Source organism: Poecilia latipinna, unplaced genomic scaffold, assembly GCF_001443285.1.
Source record: "Poecilia latipinna isolate Pla-1442-1.1 unplaced genomic scaffold, P_latipinna-1.0 Scaffold951, whole genome shotgun sequence".
NCBI classification, from domain to species: domain Eukaryota; kingdom Metazoa; phylum Chordata; class Actinopteri; order Cyprinodontiformes; family Poeciliidae; genus Poecilia; species Poecilia latipinna.
The window spans coordinates 266,100-289,621 of NW_015113567.1; the positions used below are offsets into that span (position 1 = coordinate 266,100).

At 39.6% G+C, this 23,522-nt stretch overlaps 1 protein-coding gene across 3 annotated transcripts in view; it reads left to right on the top strand.

The window, feature by feature from the left end:
• Positions 1 to 23,522, top strand: part of aff2 (AF4/FMR2 family, member 2) — a 199,996-nt gene that overhangs the window by 144,304 nt on the left and 32,170 nt on the right. For all 3 annotated transcript variants that reach the window (XR_001427063.1, XM_015049538.1, XM_015049539.1), the window contains exons 10-11: positions 3,341 to 3,378; positions 20,837 to 20,954. Coding sequence is in view for 2 of the 3 variants with exons in the window: in XM_015049538.1 (XP_014905024.1) it covers positions 3,341 to 3,378; positions 20,837 to 20,954 (156 nt within the window). In the remaining variant the exon portion in view is untranslated. The remainder of the gene's footprint in view (positions 1 to 3,340; positions 3,379 to 20,836; positions 20,955 to 23,522) is intronic.

The window sequence follows — 23,522 nt, forward strand, 5'->3', positions numbered from 1 at the left end:
ACGGCGATGATGAAAAGCGTAGGGCCCGAGATGAATTCAGCGCCATTTATCTGTGGACGCCGCTAACAGGCTTATAGCAAATGAGTGCATGGCGTATTATCAAGCTTTATAGCCCCAAGTAAAAACACAAAAAACACATTCGTAATCAAACACATGGACGGCCATGTATTACACACATGCACCCACAGAGAAGCGCATGCAGCCGTGTAAGGCTCCACTCCCAAGAATTTATGGCAACAAACACATAAACACACTCTGACAGTGTGTCCCTCACACACATACACACACAGATGCACACTATCATTAGTATGCTGTGGCAGAGCGCGGTGAGGGCAGCAGAGGAGGATGATGAATATGTTTTTGGCAAAGAGCAAAAGAGACGGAGGAGAGGAGGGAATTGGAAGACGGCGCGCAGGAAGGAGAGATGGAGGAGAGAGGGAAAAGGCGCGGCGACGGAAAGTGGAAAGCGGCGCCTAATGACTACAGAAACTGACAGGAAACAACAAGCCAATTTACCAGTGCGGCTCTGTCCTTTGTCCCTGACCGATCCCCGTGGTCCGAGCTAAGTCGAGCTCAAAAGGTTCCGTCTTCTTATGAAAACGTCCGACTCACCCAAATTTGAGCGAGGTCGAGTTTGTCAAGTAAAAACGACAAAAAAATAAAAGGACGTATTCTGAGGTGTTCTCATATTTCTTTTTTTTTCCTTTTGCAGTGTGTGTGCTGTTTGCCTGACATGTAACATTCAGCAGGAGAGCTAGTCGGAGGAGAGTTTGCTTTGGGAAAGTGTCAGATGAAGGAAGGGTGGTAGAAACATCCGGGGATCTCAGTCTGGTCAGCTTATCTCAGGCTATTTACAAAATACTACAATAAAAGTCACCTGGAGGCCCTTTGCAGAGGGCCGTCCAATTCAGTCAAATCTATTCAGTTTTGGTCCAGTGTGGAATGAGTGATACGACAGGAAGTGAGGACAGCTGCAGACGCAGCAGGGAGTGCGCAGCTGGAGCGCGGGGGCTTCCAGAGACCGTCTGATCAGAGAAACTCCTCACTCAGCAGAATCTGATCCTGGTAACATTCACAACAGCTTATATTTGAAGCACTGAACGTATGTGAAGTGCCTGCATCAGGATGATGAGCGGATGACGTCTACACGTCAGACACGTTGCTCTGGGGAATACCGGGACTTGTAAGCCACGCCCCTTTTGGTTCCACAGTCAGCTGCGTGCTCTGAATGCACACAGGACCCGTCTTTGGAAGTATGGGCCACACAAAGACCACATGGGAACATTTTAAACGTTTGGGCCTCTTATCCAACGATGGATGGATGGATGGACGAGATGTGAAATAACCCTTATAACTTTTGTTATCCTCACAGTGCTTAGAGATAATCCATATCTTATCTGTGGCCTTTTTCCCTAAATTATATATGAAACCTTGCCACAAAAGAAAGAGCATGTAACTTTTATAAAGAAAAAAAAAATAAAAATTGATATATTTGTTAAAATGCCCTGATGGATAAGCCAAGAAAAGATCAGTCTCCTGCATCTCCTCCCCTACTATAGCCATCTGAAGAAATGTATCACTTCGGACCAGAAATAACCACTCAGAACCAGGGGGAGGGCCTTAGCGCTGTCAATCAACACAACAGTCATGCTGCTAAACCTGCTTATGGTGGAGAAACAACTTGGCATTCCAGAAAAACCGTTTATCCTCTGTCATCTTTTAGATATGTTCCTTGTCCTACACACCTGAATTAAATGGCTAACCTGCCTCACTAGCAAACAGTCGTACTCTACAGAGCTCTGCTAATGAGCTAACATTGGAGCCAAGTGTGCTGAAGCAGAGAGACATCTAAAAGTTCCAGGACTCCTAACCTTGAGGAATGGAGTTTGAGGCCTCCGACTTAAAGGATCTGCTGCTACCATCTTGGTACCTGATGCTAAGAGTCCAAGCCGCAACCGGTCAGTAATGTTTGGCATCAAAACTGCAAGCAACACACCACCGGCGACGTTCAGTCCAACAAATCACATCGAATCCGGATCGCTGCCACTGAAAATTTCCCTAAATTGTGGCAATATCCTAAAGCGAAGATTTGGTCGCTGTTGTACTTTCAGCCAGGGAGCAAGAGTTGCATCAGGAGAACAGATTTCATACTCGGTGTTCAGGTGTTAGCGCCGCTTTATGGAGTCTCTCATGCTGAAACAAACCGTGAGGACAAGCACTGAATTTATTGTCTGGTTTCTGTTTAAGACATTGTGGGCGTCTTGTTAAGTCTTCACCGCCAGGCCTGCTGTGAAACACCGGGACGTCTGGCACCCACATAAAAATAGGGAATCGTATGGGTCTCATAGCTCTTTAAGCTCTCTTTTAGCTTTTGTTTTTTGTTTTTTTCTTTCTCCTCTTCCCTTTTGTCGGGAACGACACTTCCAGCCGCTCTCCGACGGCAGAGACTCCGCGTCTGAACACCGGCTGGGTTGTGCTTTATTTAAATCCAAGCCAAGCCACCAGCCGGGTTAATATATTCACACATAGATCTTCTCTGCGAGCTTCCCTCAAGCCTCCAAAAGCCAAAGATCTGAGGAGGCTTGTTGTTGTAGCCTGCAGCTCTGCATCGATCTCCCAGAAACTTCACTGGTTCAGTTAATCACCTTATTCCTAGAGAGGGCAGGAAACAACAAGCCGGAAAGGAGAAAATGTCCTTTTTTTTTCTTTTTCTTTTTGGTGTTCAGTAATTCATTTTAATTGCTGAGCAATAGTCCTGGAAGAGAAAACACCGGCTTGACATTTGGAGAAATTGGGTTTTCTTTTGTTCGTTTGTTCGTTCGGTTCTGTTTTGTTTGGGTTTTTTCTTTTGTAATTTTCCTGAAAGGGACAAAAGTTGAAAAGGGAGGAATGGAGAGTAAATTAGTTTAATATCTGCAGACTATGCTGAGTCGTCTTAGTTTTATTTTTCTGTATGTTTTTAAATCTGTTTTTATATACATTTCCACAGCACCAAATAAACACAGGTTAGTGTCACTGCATTGCAAGTCATACCAAAATCTTTTGTCAAATCAACACTATTTGACAGATACCCTGAGTTTTCTGTACTATGCTACTGCTGTTAGCCTAGCAAGTAGCATCACACAAATGTATAGTTTTAATTACTATAAGCACCAATAACTTCATAGAACAAATAAATACAATTTTACGCATAACTGAAAAGCATACATACATGTTATGTAATAAATAAATTATGAAGTGCACAAATAGATTGAAAATCACATGGTTTAAATGCATCAGTCAGACATATAAACAAAGCCTGAGTGTCTAAATCTCTCTTTCCGTGTCTGCGTCCTTACAGGTGTCTGACAAGACCAAAGCCAGAAGCGCAGCGCTGAGGTAAGACGAGCAGTTCCTCTCCGTGACGGGGGTTGTTTTTTTTCTTTCACCCCTTTAAATGTGTTGCGTTGTGTTTGTTGGCTGAGAGAAATGTTAGTGAAAACCACATTTGGTCTGAATGAGGACAAGCTGTTTCAGCCAAGAAAAGAAGCTATAAATAAATGTTCTCTGGCCCGAAACGCACAGTTGCAGCAGTCGGATCGGTTCTGGATGAATCCCTGGACGTTTCTTTAACGTAGTTGTTTTCCGAAAGCGCCGTTAAGGTCAGAGACGTCACAGTGACCGTAGAGCATCCGACAAGCCGGTCGCAGCGGCGCACGCAGACGTTGAGTTAAATCCGAAAGATGGAGCGGGGTAAGAGTGGTTCATTTTTTAGGGTTTGGAATATTTCAAGGTTATCGCAGCCGCGGTTAAAGCGCCCGAGTTTTAATTGACTGAAGCATCTGTGATGACAGGTGACCACACGATGACCCCAGTCAGCCGCCTGCACTCACTCCTCAGCTCCGCAACGTTCGATTTTTAAGGCTGCACACGTCTGACACGCTCAGTAGTTGTGATACCTTTTAATTTTTTTTTTTTTTATTTTTTTTTTAAGGTTTTCTGCATTGTAACTCAAAGGAAAAATTCTTCGCACATATATGCTCTGTTTTCTTCTGCTACAACATGGAGTCATTACTTAAATCTAAATCTGAGTTGCTGCAGAAAAGTAATGCTGTCTTAATACTGATGAGAAGACGCCATGTTTATGATATTAAAATCCAACAATCATTGTCATTAAAAAGAAGAAAAAATCACCTCTGTGCTTTACAAGGACAGATCTCCTAATAAAAAATAAGTGGGACTTAAAATTTATGTCGATGGAGGAACATGCAGATGCATCCTCTGAGGTTATGAAGGTGAAGACAACTCCGCGTTTTGTTTCAGGAAGGGAGCAGGTGTCACAGAAATCTCCTGGAGCCAACATGCTATGAATGTAGCTAAGCAGCTTGATTTCCCTTGAGAACTTTCTCCATGACTCTCCAAACTAATTTTTAAGAATTGGAAACTGATTCCCTAGGAGAGATCTTTTTAAAAAATAAATCATGGGTTTACTTGTGTTTTTTTTTTTTTTACATCAATGACAAATAGACCCAATAAGCCCAAGCCCACTCTGGGTGTCTGCTTATGGACTACTTCATATCTGTCTGACTTTGTTTCTATTGACTTGATTGGCACACAGCTCAGCTGTTAAAGCATTTTTGATTGGAATTTAACAGAATAGTGCAGCTGAAGCAGAATCTTATTTCCTGTTTGTAGGAACAATCAAAGTAAATGTGATTATTAGATAGATAGATAGATAGATAGATAGATAGATAGATAGATAGATAGCCTTGTTGTTAGCTAGCTAAACAGATATATAGCCTTATAGATAGCTAGCTGGTTAGATAACCAGATAAATAGATACTTTTGTTCTGACTTTAACTGTTCAGGATAAAAGTCACCGTATTGGTGGAAGAACGTTGACGATGATCTGACTAGGTCTATTTGTGTTGGACTTTTAGGAGCCGCTGTGCAAGAGTCAATGCGTTGTGTGTGTTACAAGTGGAAACCAGAAGTGACTGCAGCTCACAGGCGACAGCAGAAGTTACAGTGTCATCATTAACGACTTCTCTGCTGGTGCTGAAAGCCTTCATGTTAAGCATTCAGCTCTGTGTGGGCAGCTCATGATTATCTGCTGGTTAGGTGTTAATATCTGGAAGGAAACATCGCCCGCTTTATCATCGCCCAGGATCTCGCTTTTAAATAAAACAACAACTGTGGATGAATTCTGCAGATGACTTGGTTGAGTTTTTTTATTGTTCTCTTTTTCCTTAGACATTTTCTAAAGCCCTGACTGATTAAACTATCCAGATTTTTATTTTATTTTTTTTTAAATAAACGAGGCGATCTGTGTTTACGGTCTGAATGCATTAGTATGCCAGTCTGGAGTGTGTCTGTATGTGAGTATTGGGGAAAAGAGGGAGTGTGGGGGGGTTATAGGGAGAAAGTGAGTGTGCTCTGTGTCTGTGTGTGCCCCGGGCCATGTGTTACTCTGCTACCGCTAATGAGCCCATTCACTCTGCAGCCCAATCTACTGAGCAGCACACACACACACACACACACAGACTGCAGGGACTCTGGGACTGGAGACGCTGCAAGCGATCCACTGGCTTTATCCCCCACGGACGGCAGCGCTCGCTGTTTAACCCACAATTCTCACACCGCCCTTACAAACACACATCCTTATTTTAACCTGGCGCTGACAGCAGCCTCATCCATATACCAACAGACTCACACATACATGTTATCACACCGCCATGATCTTTTGTCGAGGGAAAGTGCCCGCAGTGACGGGGATTTGTCTCTTTTAGACTTCTTGTTACTACGCTGAGAGCTCCGCCTAGCTCCCGGGGTTTTTTTGGATTTTCATAGCCGACGTAAGCGGTGACGCAAACCTGCTCAGACATGAGCGGATCGATGCGCTCCGACGAAGTAAAGCTCATCAAAGATGAATGCGCTCGCATTCGGGATGGATCAGACGTGGAAACAGGTTGCCGAGGAAGGGCCGTCAGGTCTGCACTCTATGGTCGCAGAGGAGGAATCCACGGATAGTTAGGCGGGAAAGAGATGCATTTTTTTCCCCACTGCTAATAACTACTCTGCTCTCTTTCTCAACTCTGACGCTCTCATATAAGATTCACTCTGCGGTCAGAGCAAATCCTTCATGGTTGAACAGAAGGCAGCTAGATTTATTTTCTCTTTTTTTTGGCTTTTTGAAAGTATGTCAATACACTGAAAGGCATTTCTCAGAGCGAATCGTTTCTGACTGGCCGAGGTAAACCAGACGGCCTGAGTGGATTTACAGAGCCTCGCAAAAGTATTCAGAACTCTTCAGCATTTCTTTTTTTTTATTTCATGCCCAACACAATTTTATATTGATATTTTTAAACAATAAAGACAAAATAGTGCATTGAAGACAAGTGGAATAAAAGGTGTTGTAGTAATGAAGCCAAACGGGAAGTTTTTCATCTGAGAATAGTGTGAGACTTTTTAGTACATTTATTGAATTTGGACTAAACTCTCAAAATGGGAATTAAGATTGTTATCTTTAAGAGCCTCCTTTCTAAGAATGTGGAAATTGTGTATGGGAATTGTCATGAAATTCTTGCTCTAGAAATATTTTGGGAATTTTTGTAGAAACTTTAGATTTTTATATGAATTTTTAAATGCGTATTTTATGGTGTCATGCAGCCGTAACTCATCATAGGCTTCTGCAAGCAAGTTAAAATCAGAAAAATGATTTAACATTAAACGGTGCTAACCCATCATCATTACATGTTGGGTCTGTGGGGGGCCTGAAGTGGCATATTGGGAGGGCTTGGAACCTTTTTATAACTTTTATGACCTTTTTATAGTACAGTGAATATAACTGTAAGTAGACAATTTAAGAATTTTAAGTAAAAACTATTTATTTCATTAAGTTTGTGTGGTGCAATTCCTTGGGCAGAAATAAATGTCAATTAAAGCCCAGGAGTTCCCACTGGATAGAAATGATTGGTTATTCAGTATGATTACTGATGAAAAGAATTACATCCTACTTTATCATTTTGAGTTGACAGTATACAGAAATAAGTCTAATACAATTGAAAAATGATTTAAATTTTCTAAAAAATAAAAAGAAAGAAAAATCAACATACTAATATGCAAAACTACACAGTCTTTTTTTTTAGTGTGTGTTTTGACGTGTGTGTGTCACTTCATGTTTACACTGAGAGACGACAGAAACGTACGGACAACCAAAGTTCCTACAAAACTCCAACTTATAAAGAGTATAGTAAGGTTTACATCACAAAATATGTGTGTGGGAGTTTTAGCAATTCAATAAGTGTCACTGATGTAGTTTTAAGAAAAGCTGACTGTGAACACAAAAATACAATCACTTCAGTTTTCAGATCACAGTAGATGAAAGAAGCCTTCCTGTTCCGTCAGACTGAACTAAATCATTTCTTAAATCCAGATGCCGCTCCATCGAGGCTATCCACATGTAGCGACCGTGACGATGCTACAACATGGCACATGTCATGAGGAATTCTCTTTAAGTCATACATCTTTGGTCTGCTGAAGTGAAAACCAACCCAGCCAGTCAGAATGTAACCGTATTCCCACTTCTGCCGTTCCTTGAATTAGGAATCCTCTGGATCCAGTCGTACTCTAATCTGGCTTGTTATGAATTCCCTGTCTGCCGGAAAGGAAAACCAACAGTTTTGATAGCAGGATCTAGTTTTCCTCACAGCTATTTAAAGTAGATGTGGCAAAAACATCCAGTTCTGTCTGTTCTGGGAGCTGAGTCAGAGACGGGAAAGGAGATGACACACCAAACAAGAACCGAGCCCAGCTGGGCTAACCAAACCCAGACCCAAATTCATTTGACATATTCTTTGATCTCAGATCCACAGTCACTTTATTTTGGTAAATCAACATCACAAAAAAACAAAAACAGAACAAAATACATCTTTACAGACCAATAATTTACCAAAAACAAGTCTGAAGCCGTCCTGGACTCAGCAGCCAGCAGGAATGAAAGATATCTACTGTTCATGAACAGATTTATATGTAAATATGCATCTACATATATATAATAACATTCACAAATGGCTGCGCAATACACATATATCTACATACCAGTAGCTTTTGTAATTTTAAAGCTCACCGGAAATAAAATAACTTGCAATCATCATTCAATTATTCCACAGTTTTACACCAATAACTTAGTTTTCTCTTTCTTTCAAATATTAACAAACCTTGGAAGTTATATTTACGCTCTCAGATAATTTCTGAATTGCAAAAGGAAAGCTTTTGTTCAAAGCTTAATGCACTATTGCCAGCTTTTTTATACATACAATGTCTTTGAATTTTAAAATCTTATTTTAAATAAAATGTTTACTAATGAGCCTAATAGCTATTTTCTTTTTGGTAACTTAAATAATATGTCAATAGTTGTTTTATTTGCATTTCCATCTTCACTACACTGGGATATTTTTGTTTTCTGACCAGGGGCGGAGCTAAGATAGTCGGGGGGCTCTGGCCCCTTCTGGTTGACACAAATATGGGAAGAAGAAAAATAAATGTAAATGTGACGGATGTGCATAAATAAAAGTATAAAGCAAGATTAAAATTATCTATCAATCAGTAATTTAAATCTTGTGTGTTTTGTCATTCTCATGCGCCACCTCTTTCTCCAAAATAGTTTTGGACCCCCCTCCTGCCCCTCACAATAAAACTCCAGCTCTGCCACTGTTTCTGACATTTGATGTTTTTCCCACTCAATTCTTTAAAATTAAGGAGTCTTTTTTTTTTTTTTAGCAAAATTTATTTTAAGGCCTTTACATGTTTATCAGCAGTGGAAACAAACATGTAGGGTGCTGTGTTCGGCACATTATTTTTCATAAAAGTGTTTCAGAATATTAAAAAAAATAAATAAATAAGTTGTTTGTTTTTTTTATCTCATCAGAGTCGAGCGATTTCACATCTGTGATCAGTGACAGAGGTGTGCTGGCAGCTCACTAACAGACGGGATGAGACGTGGGGAGGGGGAAGCAGCTCGGTTTCAACGTGACAGAAGTTGAAATGTGAGACGGCTCGTCAAGCCGAGTTGCTCCTGCCGACGCCAGGAAGCGTTACGGTACACATGTAGGGATGGGAACCTATTAGAGCTTTCCCCACAGTCCTGCCCCAGGCAAACGCCTCAAAACAAACACGCCGCAGTCCAAAGCTCAGCCTGCTTCCACCACTTTATAAAGGCTGAGCGGTTCTTAATTAATAATCAAAGTACTGTGATAACCACAGATTGACAATAAGAGACGTTTATCAGGTCTGTTTTAGGTAACTGTATGTCTGTGACTGTAAATATCGCTGCACAAACACGATCAGTTCCCATTACAAATGTGGGCAACACTTTCTTGATATTCATCTAATGTTGATAAAACACAATAATAATCAAAAAGTCATAAAAAAAACACGCCACGCCATCGTCCTCCTCCTACTTCCTGTCGTCTTCTTCATGGTTCATTCACCAAAAACATCCGGTTGTTAATCATGTGACGCCAAAAAAACCTTAGTAAAAATAAACTAATTTCAATTCGGCAAAAAAAAAAACCCAACTCATACTAGTGCAAAAACGTTTTATTGAAAAACAAGATTTTTTTGTTTTGATTGCCGTGTTTCCATGAAGCAAATTTATTTTCTAAATGTAAAATTGCTCAGTTATGCGGTTAATGGAAATGTGGCTCGTAATCCTGCTCTTGAAAAAAAACAACTGTGATTTGCTTTAGGACACCAGTCACATAATGAAGTGATTCATATGACTGAACTGCTTTATTGATATTTATTAATATCAATAAAGTAGCTAATATTAATAATGGGGAAAAATAGTACTTGTAAAAATAATAATCCAAACAATATGGACTTTTTTTGGGTGGATTTCGAACATCATGAATTCAAATGTATCAAGACAATAAATCGAAATTATTATCATGAGGAGAAATGTATCGCGATACATGATAAATGATACAATAAATGCCCAACCCTTTTTTTTATATCGTCACCTTCCTAAAATAGAAGCCCAAGTCATTTTTTGCCATAAATGACACGTTTTTAGGACATTTGAGCAGAATTAAAGATGTAACCTCAGCTGACTGGTCTGGTTTGTATAGATGTTTTTTTCCTGACTGAAAGGTGCACACCCTGTAAATAGGTGTGTAAACACACCCGTCCACACACTGGGTGTAGTGAGGAAGTGAGGCGGGGGCCGGAGTGGGGGTGAGGGCCCAGCTGTGCAGCAGGAAGCTCTGCCAAGCGGAGAGCAGACCCAGAGAGCTGGAGGCAGACGACAGATGAACCGGGCCCAGATGGTCCTCACCCCTTTACTTCGCCGCCCGCTTTGCATATTTTCACTCCCCTCAGCATTTGTTTCTGAGGAGGTACATTTACCTTCTTGCCGCCATCCTGCTTCTGTTTCACCTTAAACCCCGTCCACTGTTCACCCCATCTAGTCTAACAGAGGCTGATCTGTACCATTTCAGAGCCAAAGAACTATTTAAGAAATTTGTCCTGAAAAAAAACTTGCTTTGATATTTTGGAAAAAGGAAAAACAAAAAAGTTCCATCTGTTAAATTATGTCTGGAGGAAATGTCATCTGGAAAGAATGTGGTTCTCATCAGCAAACAAGTTGAACTGATTCAGATATTCAGATAAGTAAGACTCAGCAACCCTTCCCACAATACATTGATCCCTCTGAAGAAGGTTTGATCCACAGGAAAAGAGTCACTTTTGGGAAAGTTCTTGTTCATTAATGCTGCTTTTGTTTCGTCTTTCTAATTCTTTATGGTCAAGTGAGGAAAAAGAGGACAGGACAGTGTTGTTGATGTGTTGATTTTCTCCTCAATAAAACTGTTGAAATTTAACATTTTGTCACATTACAACCACAAACCATAATAATTCTTTAGGATTTTATAAGAAGGACAAAGTAGCGTATTTTATTGAAGTTCCTTTCTTTGTGCAATCAAATTGGATGGAGAGCCTCTGCTACTAGCAGTTTATATATATATATATACACACAATTGGTTTTGTGTCTGGACTTTGGACTTTGACTGGACCATTCCTGTGCATCATTACATTGTGAACCTCAACCTTGATTTCAGTTTTTTTGTCTTTGTTTTTTTTTTTTTTTTTACCGAAAAGAATCTATTTTGTTGTTTATCTTCATGGGCTTCCCTGTCCAGCTTCTCTGCTGAAGAAAGGCTGTCCCCATATCACGATGCTGCCACTGCCATGTTTCAAAGATAAGTCAAGTCAGGGCGGTGTGCAGTGATGGATGGATGGACGTGTTTTTCTTGGTTTGCAGCCGTGCCAGCCTCTTTCCACAGCGCAGTGAACTTCCACCTAATCTATTTTTCCTCATAATGAACCGTTCATTAGATTCAGGTTTTCCGAACTAATGGAAAATACTTGGTAGGTTTCCAAGACGTAAAAACACTACAGAGCAAATTAAACCCGTTAAAGTTCCTTCTCTTATTTTGCCAAAACAAAACAAAAAACGAAGGCTTTTGGCAAAATATTTTGGACTGATGAGACAAAAGTGGAACCTTTTTGAAGGTGCGTGTTTCCATTACACACCTGGCAAAAAACTACCACAGCGTTTGGGAAAAAGAGCAGTTATCCTTAATTTATTTAATGATTTACTCTTTGGTCTCTCTTTCCCACGTCTTCCTTGGATTAATTAAAACATGGAATGTCAAAACAAGGAAAAACAAAAAAATCAGGAAATAACTACCAACCAGAAGAGAAACACAATATCGTAACCCATATATGTTTAACAACTTTATTTTAGTTGTGTAGCTCAATACCTCTGTTTGATAGTCTGTACTGTTTGTTTTGTATGCACTAATCAGTGAATAATGATATATAAAAAGGGAAAATGAACTGTCAAAAGTGTTGGCGATAGTGTGATGGTCTGTAGTCGCCCAGGACTGGACGACTTCTTGCCGTAATTGATGGAACCATGAAGAAGAAAGTTGATCCATCGATTCACAGCTGGAATCCATGAAACATACCAGCAGTAACAGCCCGGAAAATAAAAACGACAAAAAAATAAGGTCTTGTTTGGCTTAGTCAAAGTCCAAACTTAAATCCGATTTTTTGACCTGAAACAAGAGGTTAATGTTTGAAAGGGGAACTACTGAGTAAAATTTACTTTTTTGCACTTTACATCATGTCATAATGTTATTCCCTCATCAGAAACGTACATGGACTGTTGCCTTGATTCGTTCATGCATGTCTGAGAAATCCTTTAATCTCCATGGCAACCATTCAGCTGTGCAAAACGCCTGGTTGGACCTAGCTCCACCATCGAGGATGAAGCTCCTCGTCTGAGGAGGAGCTTCACAGGGCAACCTTCCCCTGAAACTCGCCCACTCAGCTCCTTCAGACTAGCCAGCAGCAATTAGTAAACACCTGGTGAAACTGAGCATCTGCTGAGCTCATTATAGGAGCTACTTCTCAGTGAAACGCTGGTAAAAACTTTTCTAAAGTCTTAATAGAGGAGCCATGTTGTGGTGACTTCCTGAAGGTGGAGTTTCAGAAAGAGCAGGAGCTTCTTAAAGAGACGGACACCCAATTTCAAGGTGTTAAATTAGGAAATCAAATTTATTTTAAAATATTTGATATATATACTATCTATATAAAAACTGAAGGTAACATAGTTACTAATTTGTGACATAAACATGTACTATGTGCCTGACAAACACAAAATACTGCCCCTTTAAAACAAGATTCCTCTAGGGACTGAAAAAAATTTATCTGCTCTTATTGCAAACTCATTTATGTGTGACAATCAATCAATCAACCAGTTTATTCACTCAATTTTACAAAATTCATCATTAAATCACAATCACATTCTCTTACAACATTTTCTATAAACACTACTAATTCGCCCTACTTTAAAATTAAAATGTAAATTTAATAATTTAAATAACTTCAACAGCCATCATTTCCCCCCTACAACTATAAACAGCATAAAGTAGGCATAGGATGTTAATTGATCACTGATTTGAATGTTAAAATGTTATATTACTGAAGTTGGATTCTTTACTGATGAGTAATCTGAATACAAAACATAATAGTAAAATGTGAATCCCCTTGTGGATAGGTTCGCCGTCCATTTAAGCCTTTTAAGCTAGCAAACGGAGTCAGTGTCAGGTGGATCCTGTGAGGCCCACTGGACGTATCAAACCAAAGAATCCTCCTTTTTTCTCTTTAACGGCTTTCATTTCCCCTGTTGTTGCCTGTGATCTTATCACACTGGTAAACAGACAGAGCCTCTGCTGGAGCGTGAGGATCTGACAAAGACTGCACTGTAAGCCTTATCTGTGTTGCTCATGCTACGTTGACACCAGCACGCGCTGAAAGATAGACTGAAGCCTCTGGGGTCTCAATAAGGGCCGCCATGTTTTGGGTTTTTTTCCCACATTTTTTTTTAGAAAATTTCTTGGCTTAATCTCAAAATTTCTGAGACTTTTGACAGAAATGTACATCTCATTCTCATACATACATACAATAACATATTGTTATTTAATTGCCATTATTTTGTTGAAATCAGTTATCAGTTTGACATTAAATGGTTTTTTTTTGCATTTCTTTTTTTTGTCACATTTTGATGATCATGACTGAACTGCAAAAGTAATAAAAGGATCAAACATAAGAGGATGGACCCTCTTCATAGTTACTCTGTGTGTCACATCTCATGTTTTAGTTTCAGTGACTGCAGCCGCAGTATTGGAAATGACAAAAACCTCCATCAAGTCTTCGCTCCCTGCTGGTCGGATGTCTTAACTTGAGCCGAAGCGTCCCTTTAAGAGCCGCTCTGTCCGTCGGCGCCAGCTGGCCGTGCATCTTCATTTGGCGCCGGCTGCGGCATCAAATCATACCTGACGGCCGATTCCTGGGAAGGGAGGAGGAGAGCGATCCGGCCAGATGTGAGGCTTTCCCTCGCGCCCCGTGCGGACGCCGTCTCCTTTTATCTCGCTCCTCTGACGCAGACTGTTTACACTGCCAGAAGAAAACGACACTGAGACACTCAGCTGAGGATCCCTCCGAGGACGAGAGACGCTCTCGCTTTCTTTGCCTTGTCTTTTTTTTTTTTAAATACAGAAGGAGAAGCATATCAGGGAGGGACGCATAAACTCAAACGTTAAATCGGTTTTATGTTCTGGAAGCTGATAAGTGATAAGGAAACGCATTTAATTTATGAATACTTTTCCTGCTCTTGGAGAGGGTTTTTTTTTTTTTTGTCGAAAAGCAGAAACATTTCACATTTTAAATGAAACGGATAATGTATGTGAAGATAACGTTATGCAGGCGGACCTTTGGAGATGGAAGCTGTGGAGAGACTCGTTAAGTCCCGCTCCCTCAACTCCTCTCATATCCGAGTCCGACGATAAGTGAAGAAGGCCGAGGTGATATTTTATCAACAAAAAGGCGGAGCCCGCGAGAGGGGAAGCGCTTTGTTTCCCAGGCAACATCAATCCACAGCTGATAAAAAACATAAATAAAATAACAAAGGTTATCTGGAAATCTGGAGCCATTAGGCATTTTCCCCCTTCTAGATAAACGGATTACGTAAAGGAGGATCTCAGATATTGACTTTTTACTCTGCAGGATGGAGTTTGTCAGCAGCTTCCTGGGATTTCCTCTGTAATGTATCCACAGGGAAAACCAAACGAAACCAGAAGCGGCGAGCAACCAAGAGGAAAACATGAAATGAATCACAACAGCAACACAAAATCCTCTGTGACGACTTGAATACTTTCTTTGCTTGTCCTATTTTTAAAACGTTAGAACATTTGGCATTGAAGCGGTCGGTTGATGTAACGCTGAATACTGATGAAAGTCTTTTTTTAATTATTTCTTACATTTTTTTAATGCAGCCCTTTTTCGGATACACTGTAAAAAAAAAAAATCAAGTGCAACCAATTTCCTCCAGAAATCCCCAATTAGTAAATACAACTCATTTTACCTGCATGCATAATTTAATTATATAGCTGTTCTTACCATACATGAAAAATGCCATTTGTCGCAAAAAGAGTGTAGCATGATGGTGGCAGCATCATGCTGTGGGTCAGCTTTTCTACAATTGGGCCCCTGAGAGTTGAAGCAAAAAGAGATAAATACAATCCTACAAGGAGATCTGTAGATTTTAGATCAGTGGTGTTTAGCGTTAGTCTTAAAGAGCCAGTGTCCCAATGAGTTTCACAAAGAACAGGAGTTTCTTAAAGAGACAGAGACCAAATTTCAAGATGTTAAATAAGGAAGTCTAGATTATTTTAAGTCATATTTGATATGTGCAGCATTTTTATAACAACTGAAGGTAAGATAGTTGTTGACTGTGCTACAAAATGGCTCCATGTGCCTGGAAAACAATAATACTGCCAGTTTAAGTTAATTAGAGTGTCTAAAATTCACCAAAGTAATTCTATCATTTCCAAATACAAAAAGTAAGACAGATTTCAGTTCCAGACCATCTCAAGAAAATAACTGTATAAAAAAACCCTGAATGGATGGATCTTATTATTCACAAAAATTCTACATAAATGGCCACAACATGTGATTTACACGTTTCCTCATCTCAACACACCTGAATTAAAAATAAAATATTTATTAACAAACCTCAGTAAAGCCTTAGAAAATCTGAAGGATACATCAAACGGCTTTAATTTGAGCAGAAGGTGCTTTTACAAAATACACAGGGACACTGAATATAAATGCATGCCACACTTTTCAGATTTTTTCTTCAAAAAATGCTTGAAAAAAATAACAATCTGCTTTTTTTGTGTGTTCGATTGTTACATAAGATCCCAGTGAAACGCGCTGAAGTTTCTGGTTTTGAACACGGTAAAATTGTGAAAAAGTTACTTACAGCAGCATCAACTCTTTTTCAAAGGAGCCCATTTTTCCCCCTTAAAGAGTAATGGTGGATGTGCTGCACAGTCTGCTGTTTCAGGTTTGAATCAATAATCCTAATGAGACTGCTCAGAAAGAGAGAGAGAGCTGCCCTGCTGATTTACACACACACACCCACACATACACACAACTTTAGCTTCTCTTTAGTCGCACATCAAACGATCCTTTCAAGGCATCGAGGGACGGAGACGTCCAGGATGTGTCCGCTGCCACCATCTGCCTGCCGTCTCCAGTAAATCGTTGCATAACCAAGCTGTTTGCCATCCATAAAAATGCCATTTTTCACATATTTTATCTCAACATTTTACTCATCGCGTCTCAGACGATAAGATAGGAATGAGCAATTGTTGGCATTCTGACATAAATAGGAACTGTTCTTTTAAAAAAATAATAATAATAATGATCGTCAAGCAGAAATATAAAAATTTGACACAGATAAAAAAAATAAGCTCATTCCTTGCTGAATGGACCTTCAAGCTCTAGTAACAATATCCTGCTACTGATATCCCATAATAAACCTGGATGATGTTCTTACGTACCTGTGAGTACTGAGGCCATTCTAAGTAAAAATAAAAAAAAACAGTGAGATAATCGTAATATCACAAAAACAAAATAGTAATGTTATGAGAATAAAGTCATAATATTCCCAGAATAAAGTTGTAATATTCTAACTTTTTTGGCTTTCGAGTTTATTCTGGTAATTTTATATACTTTTTACTTGTTTAGAGTGACCTTAATACTCCGTCACACTTAAGACTCAGCATGTGGAGACCTGACAAAGTAATGAGTTATCAGTAAATGTGAATGTAATTAAGCCTGGAAAACCGATTTCAACGTTATCTGAATGTCTCCTGTCAGACCAACAGGTAAAATGTCTCTGAAATGCCTGCATCATGTTTAGGTTTGTAGACTGAAATCTGTTTATGTTGAGGAAGTGGCAGACCGTCATCCTCCTCTGTATTATGGGATTCCTCTAAGCTCCTCTTCCAGCTCATTGTTTTGCTCTTCTGTCACTGAGTGTTTTCATAGCAGCTGCTATCATAACTTTCAGTGTTTTCCATAAAGCCAAATCCCTGCACCAAAATTTCAGGCAGAAACAGTAATCTGGTGGACAAACACAAACATTCGTACCAAGATTCTTCCTTCCTACTCCTTCATGTGGAAGTTGTGAGATAGAACATTTCTTCGCTACAGCGTAAATACCTGTGTTTGCAGCTGAACAATGTAATATTTATTATCGCAGACATTCTCTGTTTCGTTGTTATGATGTCATTCTTGATTTAGTACAACGCCACAAAAGGGCCATTCAGGGAAAAGTAGAGTAAATATCCACCATTTTGAAATTAATCTCAGAAATTTTCTAGAAATAAAGGGAATTTCTGAGTTTGAAAAGTCAAAAATTTGCTTCAAGAAAAAAAATTTTGAGACATATTTAAGAAATTTTCTAGGAAAAACAAGGACATTTCTGAGTTTTCTTTAAAGATTACTAGATTTTCTAGTAAATCTAAGATCCTCATCAAATCCTCCAACATTTTGAGATCAATCTCAATAATTTCCTAATTTCTTTCTAAAAATTTCTAAATTTCAAAAGTAAAAAGTTTTCCACTTTTGAAACTCAGATATGTCCTTCCTTTAAGAAAATTTCTGAGTTTTAAAAGTTGAAAATTTTCCACTTTTCGAACTCAGAACTCGGTGCATTAGGTGACCAAACACACACACACACACACACACACGTTTGTACTCTTGGGTTTTGACTTGTTGCTGTTTCAATCAGAATATTAATAGAGCAAAGTGAGGAGAAAATTTAATTGGAATTGAGAGATGGAGGGAAAGGGCTTCTGCGAATAGATGAGTAATGATAGAAGAAACACAGGGCATACATTCATACAGTATCCGTCACTCTGTGCGTGCGTATTTGCGTGCGTGCGTGTGCGTGCTTGTTCAGTGTGTGTGTTGCCAGAGGAACAGTTGATGGATTTGCTGCTTCACTGCTCACACAGATTGGTGCCTGCTGTGATGGCAGCCTTGAACTGAAATTACGTGCGCTCTCACACAAAGAGAGCTACACATAATTGCAGGCGCGCTGCGTGCGTTCCTGCGTGTGTGTGCGTGTGTGTGTTGTCAGGGTCGGGACGAGCAGGTCGCCTCCAGGAGGCCATTTAAGGTGGCGCGGAGGGATGGATGAACACAAGGGCGGGCGAAACGCCACAGAGGGTAACGCAACCCAACAGGCTGGGAGCGCCGTGTTTATGTGTGTTAATAGAGCTTTTATTAGACCCTTTATCACTCGCTAAACATTTTGTGGATTAGCAGCAAGGACTTTGCCGTCTTTGATCACCGGCTCTTTTTGAAATGCAATAAAAACACGACTGGCCGCTGAAAAAACTGATCTTTAATCCTTTTTTTTCCCTGCTAATGGCCATGTTTAGGGTTATTTACATCTTCGTCACAACACCGCTTACATTTAGCGCTCAAATCTTGGTGAAGTGATATTTAGTAAGTTTGAATTGACGTCATATTGAGTCTTGTTTGTCACATTAAAGTCACCTTTTCAAAGTAACCTTTAAGCACGTATTAAACACACTTCATATTCGAGTTATAAATGCTGTGTTTCCATTGGCTGTTAGCAGAAAATCATCATAATTAACAGAAATAAAGTATTTTTTGTGTGGAATTAATAGACATAATGTGTTTCATTCATTGATATCATTTCTGAAATAAATTGACTTTTTAATAATTTTCTAATTTACCGAATGTGTCTGTTGATCAAGATATAATCAGTTCAAGCAGACAGTCTAAAATATGTGGCTCATATGGAAATCATTAAAATAAAACTATAATAAACACAGTGAGGTTATAGAGAATTTATGACAATTATAAGTTAGACATGTATTGTTTGTTTTTCTTGTAAGAAACTGTTATTTTGCTGTTTTATGTATTTATCCTAAGATTCTCTCTCATCTTAAAATCTCTACACAATGGTTTCCAGAGCAGAGAATTCATTCTCAAATACTGATTGTTTTTAAAGCTTTAAATTATCTGACTGCTATATTAAAGTTTAATCCAGACAAGCTTTTTAAACTCCAGTATTTATGCTAATTAAATCTCTATTCAGCTCATTTCTCTGGGCTCATTACCGTTAGTAAGGTGATGCCATGTTCATTTGTTTTAGTTTCTTTATTCTTGTACTCTGTCCTTTGAGTATTTGAATTGGTTTCTCTTTGGTCTCTTTCTCGTTAGTCTCTTCCCCTTGGTTTGTCGTTCCTTTGAGACTTTTAGTTCATCTCCCTCAGTGTTAATTAGCCCCTCCCCTTTTTTGTGGTTTCTGGAAATTAGGGTTGACAAGACAACCCCGTCGCTTCTCCATTGTCCGACTGTGACACCTAGCTGCCTCGCTGAGCTAAGACTGCGGTTAAAGAAACTCTGGGGCGCAGCGTTGACGTTAGGCTTCCGTCCTCAAAGCGGCCGAAGCCACGGGTTCGAGTCGCTTGTCCTTGCCACTTTCTTGACAGAAACGGTCAAATAGAGGGCACTGGGGTTTATAAAACCTTTAACAAATTCTGCTCTGCCGTCTCAACCCGTCTTCTAATAAACCACAACAGGACATGACGTCATCACGGTCCTGCTTAGCTTTCGCCAGTACCTTGTTTACAACAGCTTATTTGGACTTTTTTAATCTATGTATTATTTCCTTTTAAGCATATTGTATTGACATTCGCTGTATGAACTCAACTTAACTTCCCTCCTCAGTTGAAGGTTTATTAACCCCCTGGCTTTAGTTTTAGATTTAGAAGTAACTACAGCTTGCCTTGCTTGATTTCAGATTGATTCAAACCAGTATCCAGCCTTCCAGTACATCATGTTTAAGCCTATTCCCATTCTTTATTCCCCGTCCCTCTGGTACAATTGGATCACTGCACTACTCTCTTCCAGGTCTTTTCTGGCTTTTAAAAATGTTTCATAAAGTCTGAACTGATGTTGAGATTTATATAGCTGACAGGGGGAAGGTGTGTGCGTGTGTGTGTGTGTGTGCGTGGGACAAAATGCTTTCATGCTGGTAAAATCTTCTTTTTATAGCAGTCTAACAATAATATTCCTCTCTTTGTGGTATAAAGAGATTATTCTGTCTTGTGTTGCCTTCCAGGACATTTTATGTTGCCAAGCACAAAATTACATTCTTTTCCTAGAAAGGTATGAGGACTTTTGATTTGGCTTCTCTTAATGTTCCTGCTATCTCTCGCTTTCTGATGGATTTGTTTTGTTTTCACAGCCTGAGGATAAAATGGCTTTACAATATGGCGCAGTTAGTCATGTGGAGCTCCTAAAAAATAATGCCTCCGCACTGTAAAGTTTGGATGTAAAGTGAATGCCCCCGCAGGAAGGCTTCATCATAAAGCTGTCATGTTCGTATCTTAGATATTAGTGTTGCTGGTACATGTGATGCAGCACATATCCCACAGATGTGACTTAAGAGCCTTTGGTATACAGACTGTAATTCACTGGCAGGATGAATAAAAAAAGACAGCTGGGTTTTATTTTACAGCAGTAAAGAAAATGTGTTGGCTACATTAGTGAGATTTTCATGTTTTAAACAGACTTTTTTTTTTTTAATCTAATGAAAAAGGAGCTTTACTTTGAATGGTTGGAATCAATAAACACGGACACAAAAAAAAAGAACCTAGGCTGAAAAACTGAACCGTTTTCCACCTTTGGATTTTTTCAAGCCGTCAAACACTTTAAAACTTTCCTACGATTCATTTTAGGAGTCTGAAACTTCATTCTGGAGCTTGTCTGACACGCACCTCATTACCAGCGCCGGTGTCCATCAGTGTGCCTCGTCGCCGTCTTGTTACAACGGTTTTGGTTTGTTGCCGTTGTGACATGTTGTCGTCTTTTTTTTCCTCCTTCCTTTCCTGGCCTGTAGCGGTGCGTCGGGGAGCAGCAGCGAATCAGAGAGCAGCTCCGAGTCTGACACGGACGAGTCGGAGAGCAGCTCCAGTGACAGCGACTACAACCAGGCTTCCCGTACAAACACTCCAGAGGTAAAGTCTGACGTTTACAGTGAGAGCCGAAAGGGGCCGTATCATGTGAGACTCGCTTTTTTGAGCTTTATGTCATGTTTTAATGTTATCCCCTCATCAAAAACATACATGGATTGCTGCCTTGATTCTTTGATGCATGTTTGAGGAATCCTTTCATCTCCATGGCAACCATTAAGCTGGCACCCAGCACCGCCTTTGAGACGCCGCTCCTACTTGGAGTTGCAGTTTCTAAGCTCACGCGACTCCCCCACTCAGCTCCTGCAGACTAGCCAGCAGCAATTAGCAAACACCTGGTGGAACAGCTGAGCTCATCATACCAGCTACTTCTCAGAGCAACGCTGGTAAAAACATTGAGTTAATAGAGCAGCCATGTTGTGATGACTTCCTGAAGGCAGAGTTCCAGAAAGAGCAGGAGCTTCTTAAAGGGACAGAGGCCCAATTTCAAGGCGTTAAATCACAAAGTAATATTTCTTTTAAGTCATACTTAGTATATGTAGCGTATTTATGGCTATGTCTTACTGCAACCAGGGTAATATAGTTTCATAGGTTGTTCTATGAAATGGCACGATGTGCCTGGAAAAAGTGTGATACTGCTCCTTTAAAGTGTGTCCTGATATCCATGATATTTCAAATATTCAGTCAGATTTATGAAGAACTGGTCATAGTCCACTTCTATCTGAGTTTTGGTTCTCTCTTGTGTTTACATTTTAATTATTTCAGTGTCTCTCCACATTAGTTCATTCCATGATATTAAATGTTTCGGTATCCTGCTGTGTGTATTCAGGTTTAGTCTCTGAAGTGGTTTAGCTTAGATTAGTTGGATCCTCATCGTTTCCATTCAGTTTCTCTGTTGCCCATTATTAATCTTCTCAGTTCTCTGTCCAGATTGTCCCCAGCTGCTCTGCTTTCTGTTGATTGCACCTGTTTTCCATGTTACTCATCAGGTCTTCATAGTATTTAAGCTCCTTGGTTTCTCTCTCACTGTTGCACTTCCCCTGGTTCTCATGTTGATGCTCCTCATGTCTTTCTTTACGTTTCTGCCATTTTTAAATCCCAAACTGCATTGTGTCTTCCATTTGGGTTCTCATAAAAAAACAGCAAACATAACAGTGCAAGTGTGTACAGAGCGCATTGTTATAATATTATTGTGTATGATTTGCACAGGAAATTTTGGATAATAAAAAAGTAAACTTACTGTTTACGCTGTTTACGCTTACTGCTGGCTACAAAAAGTGGATGGTTTCTCTGCATTTATCAAAATGTATAGATTTGAGTCTGTATTTTATGTACTTTGTGTGGATTAGAGAAAATCCATAATAAACTAAAACTTGTGCTCTCAATGCTTATTAGTTTGTAACAAGAAAATTGTATTTATAATCATTACATTCTCAAATAAGTGTTTAGCATCTAAAATGTCATGGGGTGAATGATAAAGATTATTAAACATTCAACATGAACTGCTTGTGTTAATATACTTATAGTAAATATAAAATGTTTAAGTAAAGTTTAATTAAAGGCTCTTAAGTGAGCAAAGAAAAGATTTTCTTATTTTCCCAAATTATTATTTTTTTACGTTTTTTGGGGGGGTTTTCTCTTCAGTAATTAAAAAACAACAAAAAATGTTCTAAAAGATTATTGTTGGGTGCTTGGTGGGGTTGTCAGTATATATATATTTTAAAATCAATTCGCTGTAGTGCAAATTTATCAATGTTATCACTACAGCACAGCTATATGCAACAGGAAGTTAGAAAAAGGAGCAGCTGAATACCCCCATAAGCTAATGATTCAAAAATGAGGCAAAAACTTATGATTGTTCTTGTTTGTTTGCATCCTGTGCAGGCTGCTGCTGTTGTTGTTTTTCATTGTGTCTACTGCTACTCATACGCTACCAATTTAAGCTAACTGAGGCGATCTATGAGAAACTAATAGAAAATAATAAGTTACCCCTCATGTTGGCTGCTGTATTCACACAGGTAGATAAATACATGAGCTGCTCTGCAGATTCCCAGATTGCCTTTTCCAACAACTTCAGCTCATGAGGCAGAACTATGACTCAAAAAATAAGAATACAAGTCAAGTGTCCAAAACTTGGCTTACATTTTAAAGAGTAAGTTGGACTTTAGGGTTTTATTCTCCCTGATCCACTGGCTGTTTGCTTCGCTCCAACCCAGACCGTTGCTAAGCCGCCTCGTCCCGCGGAGCAAAAAAAGCTTTATGCTCCGAAAGCCATAAAAATCCCAACCGCAGAGGGGCGAGTCATGCCATTAGTTATCACATTATTTTAATGGCTCGACGCTGCCTGCTTTTATAGGCTTATGCGGTCTAACACACTGGGAGAAACGCAGAAACGCGGGGTGAGAAAACGACGGCAGCGCCGCAGCTTCCACATATGCAATAAAGAGCTTCCAGCACAGCGTGATACAATAACCACAAGAAACGCAATACTTTTACATTCCTCTGTAAAGATTCTTCATCCGGAGACGGTTTCATTATTTTTAGAGGCGCGCAGAGTTTCTCACTTGTTTATGACCGAAGGAAATTTAGTTATGATTCCTCTCTGATAAAGTG